This window comes from Sorex fumeus, unplaced genomic scaffold (assembly GCF_029834395.1).
Source record: "Sorex fumeus unplaced genomic scaffold, SorFum_2.1 ptg000155l, whole genome shotgun sequence".
NCBI lineage: Eukaryota > Metazoa > Chordata > Mammalia > Eulipotyphla > Soricidae > Sorex > Sorex fumeus.
The window spans coordinates 3,183,751-3,206,683 of NW_026606212.1; the positions used below are offsets into that span (position 1 = coordinate 3,183,751).

General features: G+C 55.8%; 1 protein-coding gene across 1 annotated transcript in view; it reads left to right on the forward strand.

Moving 5' to 3' along the window:
- Positions 1 to 22,933, forward strand: part of RPH3A (rabphilin 3A) — a 56,657-nt gene that overhangs the window by 12,895 nt on the left and 20,829 nt on the right. The window contains exons 3-5 of the mRNA XM_056107130.1: positions 9,674 to 9,761; positions 15,568 to 15,579; positions 21,667 to 21,813. Of these exons, the coding sequence (XP_055963105.1) occupies positions 9,691 to 9,761; positions 15,568 to 15,579; positions 21,667 to 21,813 (230 nt within the window). The 5' untranslated portion in view covers positions 9,674 to 9,690. The remainder of the gene's footprint in view (positions 1 to 9,673; positions 9,762 to 15,567; positions 15,580 to 21,666; positions 21,814 to 22,933) is intronic.

Here is a 22,933-nt window from a genome sequence, read left to right on the forward strand (position 1 = left end):
CCTGCTTTCCACTGGGCACCTTGCCTGTCCAAGACCAGAGCCCGAACTCGGAAACAGCTGCAGCCCCTCGGCTCGGAGAGAGAAATCACCTCCCCACATTCTTTGGCTCAGGAAAGAGCCAAAGTCAAGGCCGAAAGGCTCCTGCCTCAGTGTCCACACAGGTGCAGGGTGTCACCAAGATGGAGCTGGCCCACCGCTCCCGAGCTCGGCCCCCTGGAAGACATGGTTCAGCCATTAGCTGGCTCTGTGCCCGCACCCGGCCTCCCGGCCCTGGCTCTATCTGCTCGGAGTCCCAGGAGGCTTGTGAATCCCCTGGATAGTCCATTTACTCTTGGCAGCCCCTTCCTTCCGCTTCACCTCCTGCCGCCCCAGACAGGTGACGAAGGAGGAACAGGCTTGGAAACGCATCTTGGGTTTCTCGGGGTGGGGGTAGGGGGAGAAGATGGCCAGGAAATAAGCGGGAATGGCAGTAGGTTCTCGGCCACCGTTTCCTCCCGCCGTGCCTTTTTGCATCAGTTAAATCATTAACTGCCCTGTCATTCCGTCTTAACTGCACTTGGAAAAACTAAGGTAGGAAACGCCACAGACCACTCAGCATCGGTGCCCCAGCACGGGTGCCACTCAGGAGGAACACGGGATTAGTCCTTTGTGTGTAGTCTGCGCATGGGTATCGTGTTGTCCTTGTGGGTGGTCTGCTTCAGAGGCCGTGCGTTTTAAATGGGATGTGGATTTTATACCTGCGCCAGCTGGGGGAGGAAGCTGGGGTCGCTGTCCGTGGTCCTGAACCACCACTCCACTCCTTCCCCACCCCCCTTTCCCGCTCCCTCAGGAAAGAAGGATTTCTAGGTTGTCCTGCTGTCGTGAAAATCGTGGGCTGTGGACATTTCCCGTGGCCCTCCAGGCTCCGGGCCCCGGGAGGAAGCAGAATGCAGCACAGATAGCATAATTGCAGAAAAGGGGTTTTGTCTCATTTTGTATTGGGGTCTTGGGGCCTCACCCAGTGGTATTCAGGGAATGCTCCTAGCTCTGCATTCAGGTTCACCCTGGCAGTACTCAGGGGACCATGCAGTTCTGGGGATCTAGAGTAGCAATCTCCCTTAGATGCTTCCTCAAGGCCAGCCAGAACCCGGGTGTAACTGACGCCTTGTCCACTGGCCTCCGGTGCTCACCCCTCACCTCGCAACTCCTGCCTCCTGGCATGCAAGAGGAATTGTGAGTGAAGTCAGCCTAAGCCTGGGCGCTGACTTCTATAAAGTGTCCCGGAAGCCGATGAATGCTTCCTGTTCCTTAGGGGTTCCTTGCAGGAGGATGGGAAGGAGAAAGGAGATAACAGGAGAGTGAAGGAGAGGCAAGCACTTCTGAATCTGACAGCCAGGTGACCTCATTCCTGACTCTGATAGACTGTGGAGGGAAAGACCAGTTTTTGAGGCCTCAGTGTTCCCATCTGTAAAAGGGACGCGCTGGTATCTCCATTTGAATGTTCATGATTCTACGTGTGGACCATGTATAGTGTAATACACAGTAGTAGCAGCGACCGACCCTCATCTGGGGAGCCTTTACGTGGACCCCGATGAAGACACATTAGCTGATCACAGCACCAGGCGCCCCCTTAGCAAGCCACAACCCTTGGCCCATCTAATCTGCTGGCAGTGTGGTTTTCACTGTCCCTGATTTATACCCGAAAAAAACTGAGGCACAGGGTCCGTGAAGCCAGAGTCCTGACGTCCTACAGCTGGAGAGGCGCAGAGAGGGGGCTCGGGCCCCAGCAGCTGGGCCCCTCCAGGGCTCCGTGTCCCCTTTTCCTCCCGGGACGAGTGTCCTGATGGCCTTCTGCCAGTGACCTGGGAGACAACGCTCACTCCAGACGCAGCTGCCCATGGCTATTTCTGTGGAGGTTCCAGGAGAGGGAGTGGAGCTAAGGGTTCACCCAGTCTCCAGCCGACACTCACTTCCCATCGTTCTCTGAAACTCCCAGTTTGGCACCAGGAGGCGGGGGGACAAGGGGATGGAGGGTAACGGGTGTTGAGGGTCTATTATTCATGGGTGCTAAGAGGAGCTTTTCATTCTTTCTTAAAGTCCCAGATTTCATGGGTCTGGCCGGACGGGCTGAGGCAGCAGTGTCCTTGCTGGTTGGACACCGTAATCCTGTGCAACTCGTGTGTGTGTGTGTGTGTGTGTGGTGGGGTCTTTTCTAACCCCTGGGGCTCTGTCCAGCCCCGATGCAAGAGGAGAGTGAGGTTCAGGGGCTCCCTCCACCCCCAGTCCATCTTCCCTGACCCGGGCAGAGAGGAGATTCCAACAACCCTGGTGGTCTCGGTGGTGTGATGAGATTCAGGGCTGAAGATTGGTTATTTCCAGCCGAGCTTTGGTCCAAATGCATTCCCCGCCCCCAGTCTGGCCCCGAGTGGCCGCCGGGGTCCATTAAACCAAATGACTTCTTTCAGTGCGCAGAGCTGTCTGATCACATTTCCCCCTGTCTGCATGCAGGCATGCACACGGGGCGGGGTGGGGTGGGCGGGCTCCCAGGCAGAAGTCGCGGGTGGGCTGGACCCACAGCAGGGGCGAGCAGGCAAGCAGATGTCGAGATTGACAGTGCTGAGTTGCCTCCGGGCTCTGCAGTTAGAGGCTGGGGCGGACGACTTGGGGCTCCAGGAGCTTGTAAACCCAGGGGAGGAGGGAAACGTGTGGGACACACACACACACACACACACACACACACACACACACACACGCGCGCGCGCGCCATCTCCAGATGCTCAGCCCGGCCTTCGCGTGTGGACTCGCCAAGCACATGCCCCGTGGGGACCCGCCTGGGATCCTGAGTGGCACCTGCTCTGGGCATCTGTGCCCTGATCTGAGACGAGATGGCAGGGGAACTGCAGGGTCCTCGGGAAGGTGCATGAGGCCCACCCAGGAGGTGGTGTGTGCAGCAGCCTGGGAGTGGAGGGAGCGCCTGAACCCCATTCTTTGTTTTTTTTTTTAATTTTATTAGTGAGACATCATGAGGTACAGTTGTAGACTTACAAACCTTTGTGCTTGGGTTTCAATTATATAATGATCAAATACCCATCCCTCCACCAGTGCCCATTTTCCACCACCACGGGTGCCAGTATCCCTCCCACCCCCATCCTCCCATCTCATCCTGCCTCTGTGGCAGGGCATTCCCTTCTGTTCTCTCCTTTTGGGTGTTGTGTTTTGCAAGAGAGGCCTTGAGTAGCAATCATGTTTGGTCTATAGTCTACTTTCAGCATGCTTCTCCCATCCCAAGAGAATCCTCCCAACACCCTTTATTTGGTGCTCCCTTCTCTATCTGAGCTCCCTTTTCCCCTAGCCTGTGTGGCTGGCCTCCAAGCCATGGAGCAAAATTCCTGGTACTAATCTCGGCCATTCTTGGGTGTTAGTCTCCTATTTTGTTACTTTATGTTCCCCAGATGAATGCAATCTTTCCCTGTCTATCCCTTTCTTTCTGAGTCATTTCGCTTAACTGAACCCCATTCTTTCATGTCCGGCTGGCGCAGAGCCCCAGCAGAGCCCCTCCCCCTCTCCCTTCAGCCCTGATCCCCCCAGCCTGTTCTCCACATCCCGGAACATTCCATGCTCCTCCTGCAGCCCCCGCCCCCTCCCAGCACAGACACTATTGACGGGGGGGGGGGGGGGGGGGGGGGTCTGCACCAGTAACAAGCAACCCCCCAAGTTTCAAGGGCTGAACCAGCAGGGGTCGCTTCTCCCGCGCCCCTCCCCCGGGGTTCTGGGACTAATGGAGCAACTACCTGACACACGTCCTCTGGTGGGGGCAGGGGAGGGAGGCCCCACCCCCACCCGCCCACGATGGCCGAGGCAGGAGAGGTTAGGGTAAGGAGCATGCGTGGCTGTAGTCTTCCCACCAGGGACTTGTTCTTCGCCAAATGGGCCATGGGCTGCCCACAGCCCCAGCTTTCCCGGGAGAAAGAAGGGCCACTGCAGCGGCAGCACTTCCGGAAGATTCTGTGCGGGGCTGTTGCATGATGTGGCCATTGAGAGAGTCCACAGTCTCGATGGTGCAGCCCAGGGCATACACGGTCCAGTGGTTCTGGCCACCCGAGGTGACTGTCCTGTGTGTGGATTGTCACGGGCCAGAACGCCATCAAGGAGAGCTTGTTCCTACTGGCTCCGGCTCCAGGAAATCTGAAGCTAACCCCCATCTTTAGGACAGCATCAGCTGGATAATTATTCACAATGGCGTGAAGTAAGCGTAGTGCCCACTTGCCAGGGATGACGAACGCTACGCCCTGGGCCCAGCTCTGTGCATCCAGCCTGTCATTTTCACTGCATCCTGATGTGGGTTCTGCTCTTGCTCCCACTCTCCAGAGGAGGAAAACTGAGGCTCAGGGGGACCAATGCCCTTGTCAGACTTATAAAGAGCGGAAGGATGTAGGCCCCCAGCCCGGTCCTCCAGGGACCTGCAGAACTGCCAGCAGAGGGCAAGTGTTCTCAGCCTGTGGCTCTTCTGATGGAAGATGGGGTGCAGGGTTCAAGTGGAGGTGCCGGGGCTGTCCATGTTTTCCCCATGGGCCCTCTGAGACAGGGTCATCGCTGGGCCCCCCCTTTCAGTCCTGATTCCCTCAGCCTGTTCCCTACCCCCCAAACATTCAATGTCCAATAATGTCTCTGAGCTTTTGTGCCCTCATTTCCCAGCCATCCCTGCGTCCTAGATCATCCATTCCTGCACCTGTCTGCCCATTTCAGATCATCCTTCCAGGTATACCCTCAACACCCCCATTCTCCACAGGACCCTCTCCCTCTGCCCCCCAGCGGACTCAATCCTAGAATCTTCAGCCAGGTGCTAACAGATCTAACCCTTTTCCATACACACACACACACACACACACACACACTCACACACACACACACACACACACTCACACTCACACAGACTTTCAGAGGCGGGGCGCATTTGGCTTTGTTTTTAATTAATGCCAGCTCGCTCATCCCGGCTATTAATACTGCCACCTCATTTGTCTTATTAAGCACTTCGTTTTGCTTTTAATTAGTGCTGTTTACCGCCACTGAATTTTAATTGTCACCACAGGGTCCCAGCAGGCCCTGGTGGAGGATGCTTTCCAGTTGTTTCCCATCCTGTGAGGTCCGAGCCTTGGTAGCCGTGTCTGGAAAAGAGGAGAGAGGACACTGAGGGAGGGATGGAGGCTGCTCTCCCTCATTTTCCCTGCTTTTTCAGTCCGTCTTTATTGTCCTTGAGATGTCAGCTTGCTCCAAGATGAATAGTTTGTGAAGACACACAGAGAGAGCTTAGGTTGGTTGCAGAGGTAAACTTTTTATTCAGATTTGACTCGAGGAGGGGTGGGGGAAAAGGTGGTCTCTTGACTGCTAGTAGCCTAAAAGGCCACGACAGATTCAGGTCTGGCTGGATCCAGCACTCGGGTACCATCATCAGGAATCAGTCCCTGTCTCTCAGCTCGACGTTAATCCTTTGGCAGCCCTTTCCTATGTGGTGACAAAAGGGACCAGTAGTGGCTCCAAGCTCAGCACGTATACTCCAAATGCTGTGTCTGTGGTCTTGCCTACATCTTTGCACCCTCTTCTTTACAACACGCCTGGGGACGGTGGAGTCAAGAGATGGAGAGGCCAGGGTCTGGCATGAGCATTTGTGAGACAAATCCCTGTTCCATCCATCACCAGCCAGGCAGAATGTACACTCCCCTCTGAACCTCAGAAACCCCCTCTGGGCTGGAGCGATAGTCCAGCAGGGAGGGTGTTTACCTTGCACGTGGTCAACCTGGTTCAATCCCCGGCATCCCATGTGGTCCCCCAAGCATCCCCAGGAGGGATTCCTGAGTGCAGAGTCAGGAGTAACCCCTGACCATTGCTGGGTGTGACTCAAAAAGCCAAAAAAAATGTTTAAATAATAATAAAGGAAGTCCCATTCATGGAGCTGATGTAGTTATCAACAGAGTATGTGGTGGGGAATCAGGCAAGGTCACCCACCAAAAGCATTTAGCCCAGTAGACATCTCCCTGGTGCCTGCCCAGGTGAGGTGTGCAGGACTAAGATGGATTGGATTTATCCCAGTACCACACTGTGCTAATTCCTGTCACTCTAGAGTATAGTTTGTAGCCCAGGAATGCATTGGCTACCATCTTCTTTCCTCCAGATTGCTTTGGCTACTCAGGAAGTTTTAGGAATCCATACAAACTTTAGTGGAGTTTGTTCTGTGTCCTTGAAAGATAGCATTGAAATTTAAGGATTGCGTTGAAACTGTCAATGCAACTGGTAATTGGTTTTGTAGCCTGCTGCTTTACTGTATTTAATTATTTCTAAGTGTTTTTATTGTTTTTTTTGGGGGGGGGATGAAATCCTTAAGGTACTCTATGTATTGTGTCATCTGCAAATAGTGATAGTTGAACTTCTACTTCAATTTCAATGTCTTTGAATTCTTTTTCTTATCTAATTCCTATCACTGGGAGCTCTAATACCATGTTGAATATTGGAGGAGCCAGGTGACATCCTAGGGGCTGGAGCAGTGGGTGGGACGCTGGCCTTGCATGTGGCGGACCAGGTTTGATGCCTGACACCCATATGATACCCTAGGGAGCTTGCCAGGAGCGATCCTGGCTCAGAATCACTCCTGCTCAGGGGGCCACCTGGGACTCTGGGAATTGAACCCCAGTAGGCTTCGTGCAAGGCAAGCCCCCTGCCCGCTAGACTAACACTCCCACCCCAAACCTGCCATCCCAGCCTCAGCCAGCTGCCCCTAATGAGCAAAACAACAACACGTGGGTAAGTTGGGACAAACCCTCGCTGCTGCCGATGGCTCCCCTGGTTCCTCTTGGTTTAAGGAGTTGTCCTCCCCCTGCTCAGGGACTCATTTGGGTTGGGTCGGAACAGCTCTGCCAGGTGGCCTCGCGGATCGGGTCCTGTGACCCTGGTTTGGGAGGACCCAGATGGCAGCTGCCAGAGAGCCCAGGCCTGCGTGTGGCCAGCATGTTCTGTCCACGTTGGGGGAGGATTCAAAGCGCCCTGGAGCTGCGTGCAGATGGGCTGGCTTCGGCCGCAGGTCATTAGAGCATTGGTCACGTCTTCGTGTTCCTATGGTCTAGATGCAAGTCCCCTGGCTGGTTCTCATGTCTCCGGGGCCAGATGGGCCTGGTGGGCTGCACGGGAACCCAGTCAGGGGGCTTGGCTGAGTGTCGTGAGTCAGGAGAGCCGCAGGCTCCGGGCGCGAGTTCAGGTCAGGTTGTCAGGTATGTAGGATGTTTGCTTCGCTGTTGGTGTCATGGGATGGGGGGGGCGGGCCCCAGAAATGGCGGCCCTGGGGCTCCCCACTGCGCCTGCCAAAGGCAGCAAAACCCAGGTGCCAACCCTTGGGGAGGAGCTGGGGATCAAGGGGCTCGGAACTGGCTGCCGGGGGAGGCCCGAAGGAGGTGACTGTGAGCGGGAGCAGGGAAGGGCGGGAGACAAGCTGGGGTCTGCCGGCAACCCCCCAGGAGGACACGGCGGTGTGAAGGGCAGCAGGAAGCCTGGGGGACTGAGGGCTGGGCAGGGAAGGCAGAGGGCAGGAGCCAGGCGGTGCCATGGAGTTTAGGCTTTGTCCTCGGAGCAGAGGGAGGCCAGAGAATCTGGGAGCCTGGCGTGGATGTGAGCACTGGTATACCTCATTCAGTGGGGGTGGGGGTGGGGGGGCCGCGGTGCTTCTTATGGGGAGAGGGAGCCCCTTGAGTGTCCCTTTGGGAGAGAGGGAGCGTCCCTGGATGCCGCTTAGAGAGAGAGAGCATCCTTGGGTGCCTCTTATATAGAGAAAGAGCACCTGAGTGCCCCTTATTGAAAGAGGGGCAGCCCTGAGTGTCCCTTATGGAGAGAGGGACACCCCCGAGTGCCCCTTGTGGAGAGAGGGGGACCCCGGGCACTCCTGTGAGTGTTGAACTTTATCCCTTGCAGATGGAGCCCCAGACTGGAGCCTCCTCTGCGTTTCCCCCTCATGCCCCCTGTGCCCCTCCCCCGTGCAGAGGCCTCAGGGCCTCGGGCGTGGTTTCTGTCACTGTCCCTCAGCCGTCCGTTGTGCACACTCACCAACACCAAGGGAAGCTGCTCGGCCCTAAGTGTCCGAGCTGCGTCTGCCTTGACTCTGTTCTCCCGGCCTCCCGCGACCCGGGTGCCTGGTCCATTGTTTCTCTCCTCCTTTCCATTTCTCAGCACCGGGGTCGGCCTGGCAGCCCTGCAAAGTGTGAGCTCTGTCTCCTCAGCCGAAATATCTCACCCCGCCACGGGGCAGCTAGAACACGTCCAGGATCCAGCCGTCATGAACAACGTCATGTATCTGTGGACGTGGCTCTGCCTCTGAGCGTTTTTCTTTCGGTCTTCACCTGAGTGATGTTCTTGAGCCACAGGGCAGAGGACTGTCGAGTTTTAATAAATCACCGAGTTCCCCAGAGCAGTGGTCCATGCCCCCAGCCTGGCTGAGAGACTTCAGCGGCTTCCGCCTGTTTGCAGAGCGACCATCGGGACAGTGAATCACGGGACACCCCTGTTACCCCAGGAGAAGCCTGTTAGCCAGTGATACCTGCGCCAGCCATTCCCTCCTCTGCGGACGGGAGTGACCTCCCAAGGCACATTCGGTTTATCCATCCACTATTTGGCGATCACTGCCATCAGGGTCCCGTTGGGAGATGGCGGCTAAGCTGTGTGTGCGGGCCTCAGGGCATCTCGGCTCTCTGGAGTGGAATTACTGGGTGGCTGTGGCTGGTCAGGGCTGGCAGCTGTGAGCATCAGGGGGATGGGGGGACGATGGAGGATTTCCAGGTGCCTCGGGGCCCTTCCCCCTCCCTCAGCCCACCTTCCTGGGCCCTCCTGAGCTTGTTTCTGTGCCCCGCCCTGGCCTGCCAGGGTAGGGCACTGTCTGTAATCTTGTGCTGGGGTCCCACTGACATTGTTTTTACCTGTGACCATTGGAATATCCGGGGGGGGGGCGCCAGGGGGATGAGAAGCACTAGTATCAAGTATTAGCACTGTAGTACTGTCCTCCCGTTGTTCATTGATTTGCTCGAGCGGGCCCAGTAACGTCGCCATTGTGAGACTTGTTGTTACTGTGTTTATATTGAATACGTCACGGGGAGTTTGCCAGGCTTTGCTGTGCGGGCAAGATACTCTTGGTAGCTTGCTGGGGTCTCCAAGAGGGGCAGAGAAATCGAATCCGGGACAGCCCGGTCAGCAGTGTGTAAGGAAAACATCCTACCCGCTGTGCTATTGCTCCAGGCCAAGTATCAAGTATTAGAAAACCAAAATCCAAATGACTCCAGATCTTTGCGACCACAAATTCTTGTGTGTGTGTGTGTGTGTGTGTGTGTGTGTGTGTGTGTGTTTAGCTGGCCCATAACCAAGCTGCCAACATCCCCGGGCTGGCGTTCAGAGCTTCGCATGTGCCCTGCCGGGCACATGGTTGTGTTTGCTAGTGGGGAGTAACAGCAGAGTTGCAGGGAAGGAGCCCCCACGCCGGCCCATGCCAGCCCACCCAGCCCACGGGTGCTGGTTACACCCAGCAGACACACGCCCTCCCTGTGCTCTGCCATCAGGACGTGGAGGGGGTCCTGCGAAGGTCCCGGTCCTCGTGCCCAGCGCAGGGACTGGGGAACAGAGGCGCACACGCCCGACTGAGCCGCCTCCTCTCTGGGTTGTTTTCCAGGTGCCTCGACTGTCACCATGACTGACACGGTGTTCAGCGGCGGCTCCAGCCGCTGGACGTACCCCAGTGACCGGCCCCTGCAGTCCAGGTAAGTCCCAGGTCGGTCGGCGAGGTCCCTGGAGGGGAGGGAGTAGTACGGAGTGGCCGCAGTTCCTTCCTAGGGTGGGGGCAAGACAGGGACTGTGGAAATGTTGGATTTTGTCATGGAACGTCCACGATTTTTTCGTGGAAATGTTGGATTTTCTCTCTCTTTGCCAAGTTAGCATCAGCAGGTTGAGTCTGAGCTCTGGGTCTCAGAGCAAAGCGGTGACAGCTGAGGTGGCGCCGCCCTAGTGGTCAGAGCCAGATGAGGTTCTGGGTCTGGGCCAGAGAGGATGGGGCTGGGTGACCCGCCAGATCACCCCCTCCCCAGCCACCTCTTCAGTTCAGTCAGAACGTAGGGCTAAGCCCAAGGTGGCCCACTCTGACCTAAAAATATATATTCTTGGTGGTCACATTTAAAAGTGGGGAAATACAAGGAAAACCCGAATTCCAGCCTCTCTTTAAGCACTGACAGCCCCAGAACTGTTTTCATCAGCCCCGGCTGGGGGGTGGGGGGGGAGGCGAAAGGGGAGGGGCATATACTGTGTGTCCACAGACCTCACCATTCCCCCTTGAAAACCCAGCCAGCTTCCTGGCACCCACCCATCCCCGTGGTGACTTCGAAGCGATGGAAACTGGGTCTTTCTGTGGGTTTCAGGTCGATGATCGGGGTTTGGTGTCTGGGTCGGAAGGCAGGCGGGGAACCCAGTCATCTTGCACAGGGAAAGGTGTGGAGGTGGATTTTAAAACACGGATGCCTCCTTGTTAATACTGGAGAAGCCTATTTGCCCTGAGAAAGGGATTCTTTTGGGCACAGTTGAACGTCACCTTTCCGTTTCAGCTGACGGGTGAAACAGCACCGATGTTGCTCTCTGAACTTACTCTGAAATGCAAACCCCCTTTTTTAGTGAGGATGCTTTATTTTTAAAAAAAAAATTAAAGATTTTTTAAAATTGAATCACTGTGAGATAGACCCTTACAAAGCTTTTCGTGATTGGGTTTCAGTCATACAGTGTTCTAACACCCATCCCTCCACCAGGGCACATTTCCCAGCACCAGTGTCCCCAGTTTTCCTCCCATTATGCCCCCACGTTTCTTCTCTCTCTCTCTTTTTCTCTCTATCTATCTCTATCTCCCTCCTTGTGGGCAATGTGGTTTGTGATACAGTTACTGAAAGGTTATCTTATATATATCCCTTTACCTACTATCGGGCTAGAGCGATAGCACAGCGGTAGGGCGTTTGCCTTGCACGCAGCCAACTTGGCCGACCTGAGTTCGATTCCTCCACCACACTTGGAGAGCCCGGCAAGCTACCAAGAGTATCTTGCCCGCACGGCATAGCCTGGCAAGCTACCCGTGATATATTCAATATGCCAAACACAGTAACAACAACAACAACAAAAGTCTCCAATGGGACATTACTGGGCCCGCTCGAGCAAATCAATGAACAACGGGAGGATAGTGACAGGGACAGTGACAGTGACCTACTATTAACACTCAGATCTTGCCCAGTGTGATCATTCCCAGCTATTATTATCTAACTGTTCTCTTCTCTGTCTTTCCTGCTCTCCGCCCCACACACATTTGTGGTGGATTCCAACCATTGACCAGTCTTCCTAGCCGCTGTTTTCCCTGGCCATGAATATTAGTCTTCTACTGTATTTTTTATGTACCACAAGTAAATGGAGTCATTCTATATTTGTCCTTCTCCTTCTGACTCATTTCACTCAGCATTGATACTCTCTTGTCCGTCCATTTATAAGCAAATTTCATGACTTCATCTTTCCTGACAGCTGCATAGTATTCCATTGTATACATGTGCCATAGTTTCTTTATCCATTTGTCTGTTCTCAGGCACTCAGGTTGTTCCCAGATCCTGGCTATGGTGAACAGTGCTGCAATGAACATAGAAGGCAGGTGGTGTTTCTGCTGTGTATTTTGGGGCCCCCAGAGTATATTCCCAATAGTGGTGTTATTGCTTGGTCAAATGGGAGCTCAATTTTTAGTTTTTCGAGGAATATTCATATTGTTTTCAAGAAAGGCTGGACCAGTCGGCATTCCTACAAACAATGAAGGAGAGTTCCTTTCTCCCCGCATCCATGCCAGCACTGGATGCTCTTGTTCTTTTGGATGTGTGCCAGCCTCTGTGGTGTAAGAGGATACCTCGTCGTTGTTTCGATTTGCATCTCCCTGATGATTAGTGATGAAGAGCATTTTTTCATGTGCCTTTTGGCTATTCAGATTTCTTTGAGAGTTTCTCTTCATTTCTTCTCCCCACTTTTTGCTGAGATTGGATTTGTTTTTTTCTTGTAAAATTTGAACCTGTGCAGCAAGGACATTTTTGACTGCGGGAAGGTAAAGGAATAATCAGTTTCTGCTTCTCGTGAATAAATGTAAAAATCAATGTAACGAAAAGACGCCATGTTAGGGAATTGCCTCAACAAAGCCCCAAGACAAAGCCCGAGACTCTCTCCCTTTCTGGATGCTCAGCTGTGAGCTCAGGGATTACAGTCCAGCAGGGAGGCAGCAAAGACTCTTCCTGAAGCGTTCCTGCGGCTGAAGAGAGGGTCTTTCTCTGTGATTCAATATTGCTTTCTCATTTCCATTTTATTCATTTATGCTCTTATCCTTCCTCCTTTGGGTCTATTAGCCCAACTACTCGATTTCCCATATTTATAGAATCTCTCATTCTCTTCTTTCTTTATTCTTTTGTTTTTTTTTCTTTTTGGGGTCACACCCGGCAATGCACAGGGGTTACTCCTGGCTCTGCACTCAGGAATTACTCCTAGCGGTGCTCAGAGGACCATATGGGATGCTGGGAATCGAACCCGGGTTGGCCGCGTGCTAGGCAAACGCCCTACCCATTGTGCTATCACTCCAACCCCTCATTCTCTTCTAATATGGAGGATTGCAGGTGAATTTCCCGCCAAGTGCCACATTCCCACGCTCCCACAAGCTCTAACATACTCTGTTTTCCTTCTTTCTCATTTCTGTGTGCTGCCGCTTTTTTATTTCCTCAGGATCCTATCTTTCAACCCAAGAGTTCTTGAGAGGTGCCTTTCAAAATTTCCAGGCATTGGGGGGGCCTCCACCTGTATTCTTGTCTTCGGTGATTCGTTCTGAGTGAATTATGGTGTGCTACACTCCTGCACTTCTTGGAACTGTGTGACGCTGTGGGCTGTGGCCAGGGGCTGTGCCCTGGGGGACGGTGGAAAACCCCCGGCTTGCAGTTCTTGTTTGTGAGGTCACGAGAGTGGCCAAGTGAAGGAAGCCATTGTGTTCCTGGTGCTCTTAGCTTTGACCACAAAAATGAGCGGAACTCAAGTCAAATCGCTCTCAACCGTTTCACTGTTCTATTCCTCCCGTGTCACGCACCCACACGTGTCTCTGGCCACCCTTGAAACACCCAGGTTTGAGCCACAGGTCTATGCAGATTTTCTCGTAAACTTCAGTCTTGGTGAATGCAGCGTGTGTGAAAGACGCAGGAAACCGTCTCCCTAAGGGTCCCCTTAGTAACATTTTCCTTTCTCCAGTTTCGCACATCGGAGGAACACAGTTTGCGATGCCTGTGCCCTATACCAGGCGTTCACTCCACGGTGCACGTTCTCCACAGGCTTCCCACCACTGCAGGCCATTGGCAAGAAAACTGGGGGCAGAGAAGGTCATTGGTGGGTTTGGAGCTGTGCCCAGGGTCAGCACCCCAAACCCCCACATCCCCCTTGTCCAAGGTCTCTGCCAGCCTGGCACCAGGCGGCTTCCTGTGAATGTTTGACATCGGCCACGGTGGGCACATCCCACAGATGCGCTGCTCGGGCCTTAACTGGCCCATGGATCTTTCTCCTGCATGGCCTATCCAGTCCCTGCAGCTTGTCCACTCATCCTGCCTGTCTCTGGGGAGGCTGGTGGCCCCTGGCTGTGAGCTCAGCCTGAGAACCCCAGAGGCAGTTCCCACCATCTTAAATTTGCACCAGCGCTGTCCAGTTCCGTGTGAGCGCCAGAACCTGCGGTTCCAGCCGTTCTCATGTGTGTAGTGAAAGGTCTCTGCATTTCCCTGATGCTAACGGCAGGGACCATCTTCTGATGTTTTTCTGTCTGTATAGTGAAATGCCTGTTGGAGTCTTGTGTCCGTTTTAGAATCAGGCTCTTTATCTTCTCATTCCTCGGTTGATGGGCCTTTTAAATATGGATAAAAGCTCTTTCCTTGAGAGACACTTGGCAAATATTTTCTCAGTCAAGGCCCTACCTTTAGATACAAACAGGAACAGCATCTTTTGAAGAAGAAAGCTTTAATCTTGACGAACTCAGATTTTGTTTGGAAACAGCAGGGGAGGTGGGGGTGTCGGAAAATTCCCTTACAATTTCTCTGGAACAGGGAGTGTTAAAGAATTCCTCCTTTCCTGCATCCCCTGACTGCACAGCAAAGGGACTGCTTTGGCCTCTTGAGGTGGTTAAAGCCCCATTTCTGCTTCTGAAGCTAACTCACCCCCCCCCATCCCCACCCCCATTCTTCACTGCTTTGCAAATGCCGGGAACTTGGGGCTCCTTTTCCACAGGAAACTGGCTTAAGTGCATCGGTCAATGTCGTCAAACTTACTTTGCAAAGACTATCCCATCCACCCACCCACCCCCAAAATGTGTTTCTCTAAGATAAACAGTTGCCTGAAGGATGGCTGGGGGACATTTATTTGGTTATAGAAATGTCAGTTAATTAAAATCCCCCCATCAGGCTTCCTCCAATCAATTGAAAGCCAAACAATTTGCCTTACAGTGGAATTGGAACGTGCAGTGGGCCGACACAGTTGACTCACCTGCTCAGGGCTCCCGCGAACCATCATGGCATTGGAAATGTCGCTGACTGGCAGGATTGCTCTGCATTTTCTGCAGATATTAAAATTATTTCCCAGCCCATGCAAATGGGTGAATCATAATCATCATGCACACGCACACACCTGGACACACGCTCACGTGCTTGCACACAAGCACGTACACACACACATGTGCACACATATGCACACACATGCACACACATACACACACACACACACACTACCGTGTCTGCTTCAGAGGTGCTAGTACAGAGGCTCCAAATGTCTTTCTGTAGCAAATGTAGAATTTCAGGCAGGCCAGGATTTAACAGTGCCCCCGCCGGGGTCACTTACTCCATGGGTGATGTCAGAGAACTTGCTCTCCCTCAGCCCGCTGGTACCCCAAAATGTTTGAAGCACCTTGTAGAAGTGCTTGATGGAGACTCAGTTAGGGCCATGGGTCTGCCACTGGCCTGGGGGAGCCAAAATAGAACTTCTTTGTGGCTTTCAAGTGCGCACCAGCGTGTGCCAGCAGTCAGAGGACCCGCTTGCACTCCACCCAAGCTGCCCCTCCTGGGATATAAGAACCTGACTCCTCAGGCCTTGGCAGTCCAGGTTGACCTGTGGATGATCCAGGAGCCTCTGGGCTCCCTGCCTTTTGCCCGAGGTTCTCCTGATCGCCGGAGAATGGGTGGCCCTGTTAGCTCCAGGGACTCTTCCTGACAGGAGACCGGTACTCAGATGCTTCAGCTGCGGTTCTGTTCATTAACGAGCTGGACTGACGGGCCATTTTAATCAAAGCTATAGATTTTACAGGCCCACGTCGCTGCGGCCTTGTTTCTGCTGCACTAAAATAATTACCAGCAGAAAAATGGAAGTAGGTCATTGTCGTGTACAGAGATGTGGGTGTTACCTCCTCCGTTGGTCTCGGTCTGAGAATTCTTTCCTAACTTTGCTCATTTCTTTCTTTTTTTCCCCCCTTTCTCTCCTGTCTTTGCCTTCCTTCAGTGATAAAGAACAGTGAGTATTTGTGTGTGTGTGTGTGTGTGTGTGTGTGTGTATGTGTGTGTGTGTGGTTGAGGGGGAAAGGGGAGATTTCCTTTTCTAAAACTGGATTTTCTCTTTTGTCCCTCAAGAGGAATTGGTTTGTTTTTGGTTGTTTTTTTTTCATTACTAAATAATTTGCATTGACTTTCTTTTTTATTTTTATTTCTATTGAATCACCATGAGATAGTTACAAAGCTTTCATGTTTTGAGTTTCAGTCATACAATAATCGAACACCCATCCCTCCACCAGTGCACATTTTCTGCCACCAATGTCCCCAATATCCCCACCACCACCACCATCCAAACCCTCCCTCTGCCTCTATGGCTGACAATTTCCTCCATACTCTCTCTCTATTGGGGGACATAATGGTTTGCAATACAGATACTGAGAGGCCACCACGTTTGGTCCTTTATCTGCTCTCACGACACATCTCCCATCCTGAGTGATCCCTCCAACCATCATTGACTTAGTGATCCCTTCTCTATCCCAGCTGCCTTCTGCCCCATCTCATGAGGCATATTTCCAATAATGGAGCAATATTCCTAGACCTTGTGTCTACTCTCCTTGGATGTCAGTCTCCTATTTATGTTATCTTATGAAAGAGGAATGGTTTTAAAAGGGAGAAGAAAAATAATTTGTGTGTGTGTGTGTATGTGTGTGTGTGTGCTTTGTTTGGGGGCCATACTCAGAGCTCTGTACTCAGTGATCACTCCTGGCAGCACTCAGGAGACCTTAATGGGATACTAGGGACAGAATTCAGGTTGGCTGCATGCAATAGTACTCCTTACCTGCTGAACCATTGCTCTGGCCCCAGGGGGAGTGGTAAATGTTATATACCTAAAAACAAAGTCAAATTATTATAAAAACAGCCACCACCTCCACAATGAGAAGGGGCATGAAGTAAAAAAAAAAATTCTGATCAGGGGTTGAGAGGTTCAATGGTTGGGGCAGACACCAGCTTGTCAGTGGCCCAGGTTTGGTTCCTGGTACCAACTGCCCCCTCATCCCAGCACTGCGGGGGGCAGCCTGGGGGTCCCTGGCCCTGCAGGGCCCAAGCATCGCCACATCCTCAGACCCTTACACTGAACTCAGCCCCGGGATGAGCACCGCTAGGGAGCCCCCATCCACCCGTCTTCGTCAGAGCCTGGGACGCTTAGGGCCTCGGTTTGGTCCTCACCTCGGCTGTTGCTTGGCGATGACAAAGGTCACAGCATCTTCGTGGCCATGCTGAGTCCTGTCCCTACAGCATGTTGCCAAGGGCCACTGTCCAGAGATAAGAAAAGGGCTCCAGTGAGCCGTGCTGGGCCGGAGCAGCCTGGGCGTGACCCCCAAGCCCCACTCAGGGCGAGCAGCGGATCACCTGAAGTGCTCCCAAGCGCTACACTTGACATTGGATTCGTCAAGTGATGGACAGAGCTGGACCTGGAGGCGATCCCTGAGCAGCTGGGCTATTGCAGGCATGGTCAGAAGCTGCAGAAAGACACTCACCCCACACCCCACTTCATTCCCGTGACATGTGGAACCTGGCACTGAGCTGCAAACAGGGACCTGGAGCTGAGCGGTGGCCTGGGCACTGCCCTGGACCTCCTTGGGTCTTGGCTGCCACCTTTGCAGGGGGGGAGGGTAAGGTAACTTGCAGCCTTGGGCGAGGCGCAGAGGGAAGCTCTGTAAACTGGCAGGCGCCCAGCGAAGCGGGAGAGAGGCATGAACCGTACTGGGCCTTGCCACGGATAGACATTGTGGCACAGGGGTGCTGCTGTGTACACGGGATGCTGAGTGTAGACCGTTGATATGTGTGTACGAGTAACACATGCGTGTGGATGGCGTATGCATGCTGTGTGCATTGGAGATCTGTGCACGAGAATCGTCATGGCGTGATTTGGCCTTTGTGAAGGACTCGAAGGTCCCAGATGCTCCAGGGGTCTCATTCCCACTGAGAAGTGATTAACAAGGGAACTTTTTTCTTTCTTTTTTTTTTCTTTTTTGGGGTCACTCCTAGCAGTGCTCAGGGGTTCCTCCTGACTCTGCACTCAGGAATCACTCCTGGCGCTGTTCAGGGGGACCATATGGGATACCAGGGATCAAACCCAAGTTGGCCACATACAAGGCAAACTCCCTCCTCACCGTACTAGTGCTCTGGCCCCGTAACAAGGGAACTTTTCCTCCTGGCTTCCTGCCTCAGTTTCTCCATATGTCAGGTGGGGGCTTGCTGCTGGCAGACAGCCACTGTCCAAGTGTCCTGCAGTCTCCACTGTTATCTGGTGAGATTCTCTGGCCAGCTCATCTACGTGTTGGTCGTGACATTATGAGTGATCTCCTGGGGTGCTCTGAGGAAGGCGGGGCTGTAGTCACGAAGGTGATCCTCTCAGGAGGGGACCCAAGGGCTGCTGGGGACTTCCCGGGCCTGCGGGGGTAGGTTGGGTCTGGCCCCCCCTGCACCACCCCGACCTCCATCCTCCTTAATCAACACTGAGTCTGCGTGAGCCCAGCCCCATGCTGAGCTCTGGGCCTGGAATTCCAGGGACAGCCCAAGGGTGACCGTGTGTCCACGGAGGTCCACCATCAAACGAATAAGGAGTCGCTGAGCCCTGCTGCCTGGTGTGCCAAGAGCTCTTGTAGCACCTCCTGGGGGGTTGTGGGACCACAGAGGGGTGCCGAGGCCAGATTTGAGGAGGCTTTCTGATGATGAAAGAGCTTTCTGGAAGCCATGATGGTTATGCCGGGGCCCAGGAGCAGGCGAGGGGCAGCAGAGTTCCCAGTGGGGACCCAACAAAGCAAAGATCTCCTTGAGGGTTGTGGGACTCCAGAGGGGTTCCAGGGTCAGACTTGAGGAGGCACGATGAGAGAACTTTCTGGAAGCCGTGATGGACACACTGGGGCCCAGGAAGGGGAGAGGTACGTCAAAGTTCCTAGTGGGGACCCAGCAAGGTAAAGTCCACTGTGAGACAGAGACATCGCCTGGCGTACAGGGTTAGCGGGCGCATGGGACCCCGCATCCGGTGAGTCCCCCAAAAGGGCCTGTCGGCCATCAGGACAGTGCATAGAGTCCTGGGGTCAGCTGCCCTCCCCAGCGCCCTGGCCTCCTTCACGACCAGCCTGTGTGGGCCCCCTGGGGTCGGGCAGGCTGCAGAGGAAGAAAGGGAAGAGAAGGGATTAATTTTCCGCGTGGCGGCTGTTTAACGCTCCAGAGCATCTGCGCCCCGACAGCATCTCCATCATGCCGCTCCTTGGGGGCCGCCGGCTCATTAATAGAGACATCTGGTGGGCATTTGTTCCACCGCTCTGTGCGCCTGGGACGAAGGATCAAGGTGGCCCGGGGCCTGGCCTCCGCAGGCTCAGAGGGAGAGAGGCTAGGACTGAATTCCCCTTGGGGTTGAGGCCCTCTGCGGTGACCTTGCCTTCTGACCCCTCCTGGGACAGCCTGCAGGGGGGCTGCGTTCAGGCAAAGTGGATCTCCATCTCAGCTTCGGGGCTTCCTCCATGTCTAACGCGGTGGAGTCCTTAGGTGTCTTGTTGGCAGTGAAGTTCCTGACTGAAACGTTCTTATTCAGAAGAGAAGTGGGAGGGCAGGGAGGTGGTGAGGCCATGGGTGGGCTGTGCCAAGTCAGAGCGACTGCCCTGGAGAAGGTGGTTGGTGCCCGCTGCTGGGTCAGCGCCACCTTACAACTTGAGGCTGGGGCTGGAGCAATAGCACAGCAGGTAGGGCGTTTACCTTGCATGCAGCTGACCCAGGTTCGATTCCCAGCATTCCATATGGTCCCCTGAGCACCACCAGGAGTAATTCCTGAGTGCAAAGCCAGGAGTGACCCTTGTGCATTCCTGGGTGTGACCCAAAAAGAAAAAAAAAAAACTTGGGGCTGTTGTGGGCCAGAAGAATAGGACAGCAGGGAGGGTGGTTGCCTCGCACACTGCTGACCCACGTTCAATCCCTGGCACCTCAGACGTCCCCTGAGCCCCACCAGGAGTGATTCTGGGTGCAGAGTCAGGAGTAAGCCCTGAGCATAGCCGGTGTGGCCCCCCCAGAACAACCACAAAACAGTTGGCGCTGCAGGACAGTTATTCCATGGCCATGGGTCCATCAGCCCCACTGGAGGCTGGGCTGATCTTGGCGGGCCGCTTCCTGTCTCAAACCATCGGGCAGTCTACAGTGGCCAGTGACAGCCCCACTGCACCCAGGAGGTTGCCCTGGGTGTCCCCGGAGGACGGGGATAGACAGGGCTCACCTCAGGGCTGCACAGCACCTATCCCTGCAAGGAAGTGGATTCAGCCGCTCCCTCTGGGGCACTGGAGAGGGGGAGAGAGAAGCAATCGGAGCTTGTAGTACTTTTTAGCGTGTGTGGCACAGGCTGGGTGATCCCCAGGGAGCTCTGAGGCCACGCTGTCAGCTGGGAATGGTGAGCGAACAGGACACTAGGGAGCAACTCCACAGCTGACCCTGCATGGGGCTCTCTCAGTGTGTCACTGTGGGCAGCGCCTGGACCAGCTAGGTTTGAAAGTCCACCCTGCCAGTGGCCAGGCAGCCTCTTGACACTCTCGAGTCCAATCCAGCATCACAACCCCTCTCCGGCCCCCGCCCCACTGCCCCAGTTCCCAGAAAGGATGTGTTTGTGTGTGTGGGGGGGGTGTTAGGTCACAGATGTTCATGAGGTCCTTTGTCCCATGCTAAATTGCTAAGGGCAGGGGTTGGAGCCATGGTACAGCAGGAAGGGCGTTTGCCTTGCACATGGCCCACCTGGGTTCAATCCCCGGCATCCCACATGGTCCTTCAAGCACTGCCAGGAGTAATTCCTGAGCAATAAAAGAAGTAACCGAGGGCACTTATTTGGCTCAATTAAGGGACTAAGGAGGAGCCAGGAGCCGGAGGGAGCAGCTGCGGTTCTGCCTCCCATCACCTGCATCTTCACCCTGAATCCCCGGTGGCCCTGTGGTACCGCTCGCATCCCCGCCTCACTGTTCAGACACAGAAAACACGGCCCCGGGAGAGACTGCCCACAGGCTGCAGATCCAGGGCACCCTCTGCCCTTGCAGGGCCCTTGAGGGCTCAGGCTGGCTCACATGAGCCCTCTGGGGATTTTCTTTGTGTCGCTTTTTGTTTTTAGGCCACACTTGCTGGTGCTCAGGGGACCCTACGGGATGCCGGGAATGGAACCGGGGTTGCCCACAAGGGCAGGGCAAGCGCGCCTTCCCCGCAGTTCTGCCTCTACAGCTACTCTGCATATTTTCTGGGCTTTGTAGGACACTCTGGGGACCAGTGCAGGGAAGTGGCAGCAGGTCCTCAAAGAATGACAATGACAGAGAAAAAAAAGTTTTGCTAAGATTCCTGCCGGAGCCCCTGAGTGGTTTACGCCTTCTCCCCACACGGGGCAGGCCAGCACCCCGCACCCAGCTCTTGGCCCATGTGCCTGAGGTCACTACTGTGGGCCTCATCTGCTCATCAGGACACGAGCCCGTGATGGACATTTAACAGCACTTTGCCTTCGTCTGGCCTTCTCTCCCTGGGTACTGTTTGTAGTGGCCACGGAACGGGTCAGGGTCCCTGCTTCTGTCTGCCCCATCTGAGGGGCTCGTGGTGTCAGGGCAGACACAGACATTAGGGCTGGAGCGGTCGTATAGCATCAGGGCACCTGTCCCGCACGGGGCCAACCCGGATTCGGACGGCAGAGGGTCCTCCAAGCCCACCAAAGTGTCCTCTTGAGCACAGAGCCAGGAGTCAGCCCTGAGCATACCGAGTGTGACCCCACCCCGCAACAAACTTCCAGTTGCCTCCCCTTCCCCCACAGCCAGTGACACATTCTGCTGGTGGGTGTCTGGTCTGTACACGCCCTTGCCCCCGCCCCCCCACTTGCATGAGTTTCCTGCAAACCACAATATGGGGCTGGCCCGCCGCGGGCTGAGCACTTGGAGCCCTGGGACCCCGTGAAGGGGGCTCGTCCCCGGTGCGCACATGAGCGCGGAGGAGGCTGCAGGAGGGCTGACTCTGACGAGGGCTCTGGCGCCGGGCCCCGCAGCGGGACGGTCCCCGGGCCCGGCGTCTCACGCTGTTTCCCCTCCTCTCTCAGGCTGCAGGGGGGCTGGTCCGTGCACCCCAGCGGTCAGCCCGCCGGCCAGCGGAAGCAGGAGGAGCTGACGGACGAGGAGAAGGAGATCATCAACAGCGTGATCGCGCGCGCCGAGAAGATGGAGGCCATGGAGCAGGAGCGCATCGGGTGAGGCGCGCCGGGGGGACGGAGGCCGCGGGCCCCAGACGGATGGGTGCGAGGGGCGGAGCTGCGCGGGGGAGGCGGGCGCCGTCGAGGCAGAGGCTGCGAGGGCGAGGCGCGCTGAGGGGGCGGGGCTGCGCGCAGGGTGTGGTGGGCGCCGTCGGGGCAGCGGGCGCTGGGGGACCGAGGCCGCACGTGTGAGGCGGGCACCAGAAGAAGTAGGTGCTGAGGGGGCGGAGCTGCGCTGAGGGGGCGGAGCTGCGCGGGGGAGGAGGGCGTCGTCGGGGGCGGAGCTGGGCTGAGGGGGCGGAGCTGGGCTGAGGGGGCGGAGCTGCGCACAGGGTGTGGTGGGCGCCGTCGGGGCAGCGGGCGCTGGGGGACCGAGGCCGCACGTGTGAGGCGGGCACCAGAAGAAGTAGGTGCTGAGGGGGCGGAGCTGCGCGGGGGAGGAGGGCGCCGTCGGGGGCGGAGCTGGGCTGAGGGGGCGGGGCTGGGCTGAGGGGGCGGAGCTGCGCGGGGGAGGAGGGTGCCGTCGGGGGCGGAGCTGGGCCGAGGGGGCGGGGCTGGGCTGAGGGGGCGGAGCTGGGTTGAGGGGGCGGAGCTGCGCTGAGGGGGCGGAGCTGCGCGGGGGAGGAGGGCGTCGTCGGGGGCGGAGCTGGGCTGAGGGGGAGGAGCTGCGCGGGGGAGGAGGGCGTCGTCGGGGGCGGAGCTGCGCTGAGGGGGCGGAGCTGCGCGGGGGAGGAGGGCGTCGTCGGGGGCGGAGCTGCGCTGAGGGGGCGGAGCTGCGCTGAGGGGGCGGAGCTGGACTGAGGGGGCGGAGCTGCGCGGGGGAGGAGGGCGTCGTCGAGGGCGGAGCTGCGCTGAGGGGGCGGAGCTGCGCTGAGGGGGCGGGGCTGCGCGTCAGCTTGGGAGTCCGTGGGCAGCACGTGTCAGTCCCATCAGTCAGCCAGCTGAAGAGGAATGGGCTCCCAGGGGGCAAGAAGAGAGAGAGGAGAGGAGAGGAGAGGAGGGGCCCACCCTGGTGGGGGTGGGGGCTTCAAGTTGGGGTGGATGGGTGGGCGGTGCCTCCACGAGGGCTCCGGGGCCTCGGGGTGGGGAGAGGCCGAGAGGGGTCCCCGGAAGCGGG